At 31.1% G+C, this 9,368-nt stretch overlaps 3 protein-coding genes across 4 annotated transcripts in view; 2 read left to right on the top strand and 1 right to left on the bottom strand.

Moving 5' to 3' along the window:
- Positions 1-1,351, top strand: part of LOC108770733 (uncharacterized) — a 2,016-nt gene extending 665 nt beyond the window's left edge. Inside the window, exons 2-5 of the mRNA XM_018522436.1 lie at positions 285-470; positions 539-711; positions 815-929; positions 1,021-1,351. Coding sequence (XP_018377938.1) covers positions 402-470; positions 539-711; positions 815-929; positions 1,021-1,347 — 684 coding nt within the window. The 5' untranslated portion in view covers positions 285-401 and the 3' untranslated portion in view covers positions 1,348-1,351. The remainder of the gene's footprint in view (positions 1-284; positions 471-538; positions 712-814; positions 930-1,020) is intronic.
- Positions 1,352-1,708: 357 nt separating this feature from the next.
- LOC108770731 (dentin sialophosphoprotein) lies at positions 1,709-4,118 on the bottom strand. The gene is made up of 4 exons (XM_018522433.1): positions 3,986-4,118; positions 3,700-3,879; positions 3,474-3,609; positions 1,709-3,393 (listed from the first exon to the last, which is right to left on the bottom strand). The coding sequence occupies exons 1-4, from the start codon at positions 4,019-4,021 to the stop codon at positions 1,709-1,711; spliced, it is 2,037 nt and encodes a 678-aa protein (XP_018377935.1). The 5' UTR covers positions 4,022-4,118.
- Positions 4,119-4,849: 731 nt separating this feature from the next.
- Positions 4,850-7,799, top strand: LOC108770730 (protein phosphatase 1M). 2 transcript variants are annotated; one of them, XM_018522431.1, is made up of 6 exons: positions 4,850-5,233; positions 5,359-5,616; positions 5,702-5,919; positions 6,172-6,442; positions 6,544-6,803; positions 6,880-7,799. In XM_018522431.1, exons 1-6 carry the CDS (start codon positions 5,048-5,050, stop codon positions 7,163-7,165), a joined length of 1,479 nt encoding a protein of 492 aa, XP_018377933.1. In that variant the 5' UTR covers positions 4,850-5,047; the 3' UTR covers positions 7,166-7,799. The 2 variants fall into 2 exon arrangements, with proteins under 2 accessions (XP_018377933.1, XP_018377934.1); XM_018522432.1 differs by lacking the exon at positions 5,359-5,616.
- The last annotated feature ends 1,569 nt before the right edge of the window (positions 7,800-9,368 follow it).

Genomic DNA, 9,368 nt, shown 5'->3' with positions numbered 1-9,368 from the left:
GCTTATTCACATCTTCGAAACGATCTTAATAATGATGAATAACATATTAAAATCTGTAAATAATTAATTCTTATTGCGAAAAATATTACCTCGGCCGGTTGACTCCCGGTCGTTTAGTAGAGTTAGCGTTTCAAGACCGAAAATTTTTCGGCGCGCGTTTCTGTGGGACTACATACGTAGTATATAAATTCATATAAGAATCATACAAGCATTAAGATCCAGCTAGACCGTTTAAAGCTTTGATTTCTATAGTTTTTCTTTATTAAACAGATTTTTTTTTTCAGCATTAAATCAAAGCTTAAAAAAGAGGCTATGATTTATTATGTTCAATCTTGTACGAAACAGCATCTTTGTGAGATAGTAGGAACGGTAAACGAAGAGCAACTTCAAAATATTAACAAATGTCACATTTTCACAAATATAGATGTGATAAAGACAGCATTATTCATTCTAACAATTTGAGAGTTGACGTAATCTTATTAACTTTCTTATTTGTAAATTATATTTCATTCCTAATAATTTCAATTTTCATGTACAGTTAAACATAAACGTGCTTGTGGACATCCTTCTAAAAGACTGCACGGCGGTAAACTACATTGAGCAGAAGATAAAGTCAATTAATCTTCCTAATGTAGAGGACACACATTACATAGAACTAATATTTGGAATTACAATACCATGTTATTTCAAAATACATAATGTAAAGTTAAAGTGAGCACTGCTATCATATAACACAACCGAAAAAATTAATGTATATTTTTTGTACAATATCTTTATTGAATAATTTACTTCAACAAGATAATTCAATTTTCAGAAATCTTTGGAATCTGAAAAGGACGGAAGATGCAGTTATATCCAACGTAGGACGAATACAAAATATACAAGCTGGCTTTGGATTTTCCGCGGTTAATTTTTATTGTAATTATCAGGTAAGGTTTATAAATTATTAGATATTAATGATAAAATATTAAGCATAAAACATTCAACTTTTTCTAAATTAATATTTACCTTAATATATAGCTTGCAATTACCTTTATCCCGTTCAGTGGCAGTATACTCGGAACTATTGATGGATTATCAATAGCGACAAAACTAATCATTGATTATGATAAAGCGTGCGATGTGAATTTAGAGTACGTCAAAGTAAAAAATGGCAAAGTCGTTTTATTAGAAATTACTGGTTTAGGTCTATTCACTGGTTTAGTAACCAATCAACTCACTTGTACAATGAATACCGAATTACCCAACAAAATTGAAGAAATCACAGAAGATATCAGGAAGACTATTGAACAGCAAATTAACAATTTCATTTATGAAAATTATAGTATTGAAGTCCGTCAATCATAATCACGCAAACCGTATAAATTAACAATCTTTCAGTAAAAATGCGATAAGTATGGATTTGAAAAAAAAATCCCATTATAATAATTTAAAATATGATATAATTGTACTTTTGCTTTTTATTTAATGTAAATCATTATCATGCTAAGAATTTTTATAAAATATCAACACTTTTTAAACAATAATTTTTATTATATTATATAGCAAAGTAGCTAACAATAAGTAATAAATTAAAAATGTATCCGAAAATTCTAATATTCTTAAGTTTATAGAATAGCAATATACATACACACATATGTCTGTATAATTTTTGAAAAAGATATGTTTAAAAATGCACTTGTTAATAATGAAAAAAACTTGAATGGATTCAATTAGACTGTGCATCGTTATTTGTATCAACAACTGTTTCTGCCGGTTTCACAATAACATCTTCGAAAATTGCAGCTTTTTGTGCGTCATTATCTGTACATTCTTGATGAGAAAAATTATTCTCATCTTGCTCTAAAATTTCTTTTGTTTCAATATCACTGTTAGAATTAGTAACTACAGGATTATCTTGCATAGTATCATCATTAATATTACTGGTACATTGTACTTCCATGGTAGTATTATCACTGTCATTATTATTTGTACTCATTGCACGCTTTAAAGCTAAATATTCCTCCACTGATCCTGTTGGAGCTGTCTCAAATGCAACAGTTGCATCAGTTGTCGATGGCTGTACAGATAAGTTTGGTGATTTATTCAGCTTGGATAATCTTTGACGTTCCCGCAAACGTTTCCGAATCTCAGACTGTATTTTCGATTCTTTTATTACATTTTGAACGTCGTCAGTCTGATAATAACGCGAAGCCCAAGTTTCTGCTGAATCCGATTTTGGCAAAGTAGTTTCGGATACAAACTGCTCATTTTCTTGCTGAGAAGAAACAGTTTTATCTTGACTTTTATCTTCATCACTATTGTCTATTTCCATGACTTCACAATAATCATCTAAATCAATATCATCTATATCTGTTGATCTCTCTTCTTCGACTTTGCTTTCTTCTGATACTTTCTGTTTTGCCTCATCTCCTTCTTCAATGATAATTTCATTTTCGTCAGAAGGATTTAATTTCGATTTAATACTTTTATCACTTGATTCCTCATTAATCTCAGTAACGTTAATTTGTGTTGACTCTGAAGAGTTTGTAATAATAGAACCAAGTTGTAATTTTCCACGTGACTTTTTCTTCGACTTTTTCCGTCTCTCAGCAACATTATCTGCAGAAATCGATATTGATAATACATTGTTTTTTATATCTACATTTCTTTCGGGCATTATTACTTCACTTGTGTTAGTTAAATGTGTTTTAGTTACAGTATTTGTACTATGTATCTCTATTATTCCTTCATTTTCTTTTCTTTCCTTCAAATCTTGTGAACTGGTTTTGATAGAATTTTCATCTGAATTATTCACGGATTTTCCAGCTTTCAACACATTGTTTTGCAATTCTTTATTTACTTGTGTTTCTTCCCTATCACTATCACTTGACAATAATTCGACAACTGGAGCAGGATTAGGAATTACTAAAACAACATCTTCATCTTCGCCTTTAATACTTTGTTGAGAACTAATAATCCTTTCTAATTGCTTGCGACAATTCTCTTTTGCTTTGTCATCTATGCTAATGCTATTTTCTGTTGCTTGAGTGTCATTTGCTTGTGATGAGTTAGAAGGAATTATATCTTCCTCTTTTCGTATCAAAGCTCTTATTGCACGAGCTCGCATTTCTAGCTCTAATAAATCTAACAAGCTGTCTCCTTCTTTTCCTTTATTTTTATCATCTTCCTTTTTAATTTTAACCTTTTCAATTTTATCATTATTTTCGCTTTTAATGTTAGATTTTGCTTTAACACTAGGCTTATTTACATTACTTTTCTTATTAACTGGCACTTTTCCTTTAATTTTTGTTTTATCTTTCTTTAATTTTCCTTTTGTACCATTCTCCTTTTTAGACGAATCATCATCGGTTAACCATTCCTCTGTATCAGAAATGATTTCTAAGGAAGGGCCTATTAAGAGGAAATTATAAATGAGCATATTATTCCATAAAACTTACATTCTATATTTAAAATACCTAGTATTTATATACCTGAATCATCAGAATCTTCACTTGTATCTGAGGACTCCAACATAGGTTTGCCATTTAATATAGATAATATTCGAGCTTTAGACATACCATTTAACTCACTTTCACACCATTCTTCCAGTTCACTTAAATCCATATGCTATATAAATAAAGAATAATATATATACTACTTATGTTTAAAAGAAAAGTTTCATATAACTATTATTAGCTTAAATATTTCATAACTCACTTTAAGAACTTGTGGTAGCATGAGACGAATCTTTTCTGGCTTAACGGATTTAAAAAGTTGTCCAGCTAGTATTTTACGATCAGACAAATATTCTCTGATTGGTTTTAAATCTCTTGCATCAATCTCTTCTTCGTCTGACGATAACGACGAAGATGTGTAAGAAGATGCACTGCTATATTGCTAATAATAAAATTATCTTTAAAATAATGTGTACTAAAAACTCTTTTGTAAAATTTTCATAATTAAAAGCAAAATGTTTTATAAATATATAATTAATGATAAATACCTTGTTGTTGCCTATGCTATTTTTACTTTTAGACATCTTTATGTCGTTTAAGAAATAATTACTTCAATCGGAATAAATATCAATGAGCATTGAAATAAATTACATTAACTTGTAAAAAAAAAACAATTCCCTCTTCTAATATTTTTATCTGAAAAATGTATAGGTTAATAGACCCCTCACGATCCTGTTACATTATCTTACATTTTCTATGTTAAAAAGTAAATCTATGTTCACTCTTAAAAAAGAAACTAAAAAGGAGAATTACATAGAAAGTCCTATAAAAAATACAATTAAAAGTAAATGTAATAAAAGATTGAGTTAATAATAACCTATTCCTAGGTTATTCTTGTCACTGTATAAAAACAAAACTAATAGAAATTTCACTTGTCACCATTTACAATTACACGTAATACTTACTTTATTTATTAGATGCAACGTAAACAGTATAGCTTATTTCTTGCAATAATTATAACTCGCGTTACTAGCAATTTCTGCCTGTTTTGTTTACAACGAATCGTGACAGCGATTTAAACAGGATGCGCCATCACTTGGTGCATTCGACAACGACATCATCGCAATCCGATAAAGATTTACTAAAGGCATCGTGTAGATGTCACTAAATGAACGTGCCAACGCTCTGTCACATTTCAATGCGACATAATGCAATATAACCTGTATCGTTGACAACTATTTGTCAACAAAATGATATTAATTAAGTATAATTGCTGAATGCTCGCTCACACACACACAGTAAGTACTACCATATTAAAGAAATGAAAATGTTTCATTATAAAATAGAGATGTTGGTGCCAAATCTGGCTTAAATGGATTTTTATAATGGAAGCATATTTATCTTTGACAGGCATTTGACAGATAACCAAGTTTCCAGTTAAAAATTAATCAGTTTTGAGAATTATCATATATCACATATCGTTATCTCGGTACAGACACAAATATTTACGAAACTTTGATACTATGCTGATTGAGTATTTATGATACTATTTGTCAAGTTTAGTGCCAGTCATATCTTTGCCTAGCACCTGTGTAATTCAACGAACAAAAATGTTGAACCGCTTTAAGTCAGTATTAATGAGTGCTGTAGGCGCAAGCGAGCTTGGCCTACAGTACTCTAATGATTCAGACAATGATATGATGACAGATTATATTAATTCTAACTATGTAGTAGAAGTAGAAAATAAACCTTATAGCCGTCCAAGTTTTCTAGGCTTGACAGCTGAGGAAACGCAGGTATTTCCGAATCCTTATATGAATTATATAACAAATTGATTTATGTATTTTTTAACTCTTATAATATGATTATAATGATATTTGTATGAATATCTCTGTATATACTGAATGATTGTATTAAATAGGTGAGTGCAGATCACAGAGTAAGACCTATAATAGTTCCGAGAGATCTTAGCCGTTTGCCGTGGTGTGCTGGCTATGCAGAATGTATAAACGCTGGAAAGAGTACTTGGAATGAAGATCAAGCTTCAGCAACACGTGGAGATTTAAAATTATCAGACGTTAATGTTACACTACCTTATGTCATGTTTTCAATGTTTGATGGACATGCAGGGTATCAAGTGGCTCTTACAGCAAGATTACATCTACATAGGATAATCCTTGTGTGTGCTATATTTGAGAAAATTATTATCAAAATAATTCGATATGTATATTATGTAAGATATTCATATTAATATTTAAAAATAGGAAAGGTTACTGGCTATACCAGGCAACATGCTATTAAACGAAGATGAAAATGAACTGATAAAGGGTAGAGATCTAGTGACAGGTGCTATAGAATTAGCGTATAGACAAATGGATCAAATGGTAGAGTTGCAAGCTCAAAATGGTGGTGGTGGTTGTACCGCTATCACAATTTTATTTCTTAATGGAAGACTTTATGCAGCAGGAGCTGGTGATTCAAGGTATATATATATATGTTATAATTTATATATGTATAATATAATATGTATATTATAATTTATATATGTATACATACTAACAATAACAGTTAGTTATAATTCCCAATTGAATAATATAATTGTTAAGTGTTATATATTATTAAAAAACGCTTGTAGAAAATTATAACTAACAGTATTATTCTTAGTTCGCGTTTCCTGGGTAGTATATTGTGTGATAGATTCAATATTTATGTAATTGTTTCTATATGATTACAGGGCCGTATTAGTTTTGGGAGAAGAACAACGTGCTCTTACTAGAGATCATACTCCAGACTCCGAATCAAATCGTGTTAGAGCTCTAGGTTTTTTAAGAAGTAATGAGTTGCTCAAAGGCCATTTTACTCCGTTGGAATTTAGAAAGAGACCGTTGCAAAAGGAATTGGGATCTTTGGTTTTATATAGAGAACCTTTTATGACAGGTTGGGCATATAAAACTTTAACACATCCAGATTTAAAACTACCGCTCATTTCAGGACACGGAAAAAGGGTACATTGTCATACATCTCAGCAGTAATTTATAATTTTATATAAAAATGCTCTTGTTTATGATATAGGTATATATATAAATTAATTATTTGTGACGTACAGAGCAGAGTAATGGGAACAATAGGCGTGACTAGAGGCTTTGGAGATCATGGTTTGAAAGCAGCAAATACCGGTGTTAATATCAAACCATTCCTATCATCACAACCTGAAGTACAATCTTTGGATCTGGACAGTTGCAATCTCACCGAACGAGATTGTATTATTGTCGCCACGGACGGACTTTGGGATGTAGTATCAGATAAAACAGCGGCAGCAATACTTAGAAAAACTCTTGCACCTGATACTCCATCATTAGAATATAGGTATCATCGCGAAATATATACGCAAAAATTAATTAGTTTAACTACGATAAACTGCAATATATCTATTGGTTTTCAGACTCACAATGGGTGCTCAAGAATTGGTGCAAGCAGCAAGAGGTCGATTAATCGGTAGAGTATGGATGGGAAAACCGGAAAATCCTAACGATTTGGACGAAAAATCCTCACCTATAGCATCGGTGGACGATATTAGCGTGTTAGTAGTACCTTTATATCCATATTTATGCGAGCATAAACAGTGGCTAAAAACAACACAGCAAGAACGAAGATATGCTGCGGATTCACTAGCAACAATGTGCTTCGATTATCCTATCTCTAATAGATCCACTGATAATCCCTCATAATGCATCATTACGGTAATCCAATCAAATGCTTTGCAAGCACTAGTGACAATATTATTATTCAATACGCAGCTGACGAATTACATTTATTTGCATTATTATAATGATTTGTCGTATATTCACGATGATTTTTATTTTACTGTAGAATAATTAGCGATCTTTAAGTGCACAGTCGCCGTATATTCTTCTTGATTCGCAAAATACTAAATTATTGCATACTGCCACGTATATATGTTAACTACAAATAGCTATGTTCTTATTATTTAAATAAACATTCCACTGTGACATTATTTTATATAACATGAAATATCTACAATATTCCGAATATATGTGATCATATATAAGCACCTCGTATATAAGCATTAATTTCTAGATTGTTACTAATATGTAACTAGTATAGACTGCATACAATGTAACATTGTGCGCATATAGACTGTACACAATGGATGCTTTTCAATTGTAAAATCACTAGGACACTTTCGTTACATATAATATCACAAATTGTGTTCCAATTGCTATAATCGTCAACATAACACTACACATTCGTACTCAATCCAAGGGTTACTAGTTAGTTGTGTGAATTTCACTCACACTGCTGGATCAGTACACATTAAAGATTGCTTTTTATAAAGTATCTAAGGTGGTATATATAATGATAAAAAACTTTGACAATTAAATAATGCATGTATGCTCTATTAAATAATATGACGTCATTTTTTATTGGACATTAAATTGTTCAAAATATTCATATATAGCTTTTACATTTAACTTTGCTAATTTCATGTAAAGCTTTTAGAATGAACTAATCTAGTTTAATATCGAATTCGCTATAAACTTGGATTTTCTAGTGACAATTACATATATGTTACTAATTACGACTATAAATGAGGTTGGAGGATGTTAGGTAGACGATATTTTGGCTTTTTTCATTCAACACAGTCGAAAAAACTACATTTAATCTAACTATCTGAAACCATGTATAATGTTACACATTTTGTCCAAGTGAATTATGCACAATGCTGTACTTTGTGCATTCCTGTGTATGTTTGTGTTAATTGTGATTAGCAATTGAAAAGCAATCAATGTAATATTAAAAGATACCACAATATTTTTATATTGCTTTTGAGGCAAACATATGTTACCATTCAATATTTTGAACGTATTATAACATTTCATTTTTATAGCTTTAAGTTAAAAAAATATTAACTTTATGATTACGAACGTTGTGTGTGTGTGTGTGTGTGTGTTATCTCGATGTACATATATGAAGATCATTTTTTTGACAATGTATGTACGTGCAGCGCACAGTTTATGGCTGCGGTCCACTTAGCGCTTCAAACGCTACAGAGCATTTGTAGCACTGACATGACTGGTCCATTTGATGCTTCGGAATGCTCTCAGTAACTCTGATTACATCATCAATACGTCATCGTTTTTGCTCCCACTTCGCTCCAACTGCCTCACCTCGGGAAGTGCGATCACGTAGCAATTGTAGCATTCGAAATAGTAATGGACCAATCGGAGCGTAACGTTCAGAGCATTTGGAAGAAGCAAGTGGACCGCAGCCTATATCGATATTATTTCCACTCATTAGGAATACTAGGAACGTTTTGCATGTCGCAATCAGAGAGTTAACAGATAAAATTGTAAGTATATGTGATGTGTGTAAAAAATTGTACATAGAAGAGGCATTGCTATCTTTTCGCAGTAACCATGATAATAATTAGATTTTATGATATTATGTATTACATAATTGTAGCTATATTATATTAAATAAATATACGAATATCTCTATTATATGCTTGTTTATTTTAACTTCAATAATCTTGAAAGATACTTTACAAGACACATTTCATATGACGATGATTTAACTTTCTTATAGCTTATTTTTTGTGTATACCATTTTTCATTTTTTTTGCACAAACAAACAAATCATTTCCGCAAGTAACGTCGAAATTTGTACTCACTGAAACTGAATCGTCTTTGAACTCCGGTGCTACATTGATTACTATCAGTAAAATGGCGTTGCTTCCGAGGATCTGCGACGACCGATATATTCCGATAAAGATGCTTGAAAAATTTTTCGTATGACAAAAACGCACAAATGAAATATCATCCTAATCGGCACTCCCGACAAAAACTCGCACTTGTTATAATATTCTTATAGCGTTTTTTATTAGCAGAACTAGTGCGTACTCAGTGCACT

Source organism: Trachymyrmex cornetzi, unplaced genomic scaffold (assembly GCF_001594075.2).
Source record: "Trachymyrmex cornetzi isolate Tcor2-1 unplaced genomic scaffold, Tcor1.1 scaffold131, whole genome shotgun sequence".
NCBI lineage: Eukaryota > Metazoa > Arthropoda > Insecta > Hymenoptera > Formicidae > Trachymyrmex > Trachymyrmex cornetzi.
The sequence above is the reverse complement of the archived record's forward strand: the minus strand, read 5'-3'. Positions and strand labels throughout refer to the sequence as shown.

Excerpts from the sequence above, each read along its gene's own strand:
- LOC108770730 (XM_018522431.1), top strand. The coding sequence starts at position 5,048 with ATGTTGAACCGCTTTAAGTCAGTATTAATGAGTGCTGTAGGCGCAAGC. Across the intron at positions 5,234-5,358 it reads TGACAGCTGAGGAAACGCAG|GTGAGTGCAGATCACAGAGT; the intron begins GTATTTCCGAAT and ends TGTATTAAATAG. Across the intron at positions 5,920-6,171 it reads GCAGGAGCTGGTGATTCAAG|GGCCGTATTAGTTTTGGGAG; the intron begins GTATATATATAT and ends ATATGATTACAG.
- LOC108770731 (XM_018522433.1), bottom strand. The coding sequence starts at position 4,021 with ATGTCTAAAAGTAAAAATAGCATAGGCAACAACAAG. Across the intron at positions 3,610-3,699 it reads TGCTACCACAAGTTCTTAAA|CATATGGATTTAAGTGAACT; the intron begins GTGAGTTATGAA and ends TTATTTATATAG. Across the intron at positions 3,394-3,473 it reads TGAAGATTCTGATGATTCAG|GCCCTTCCTTAGAAATCATT; the intron begins GTATATAAATAC and ends TCCTCTTAATAG.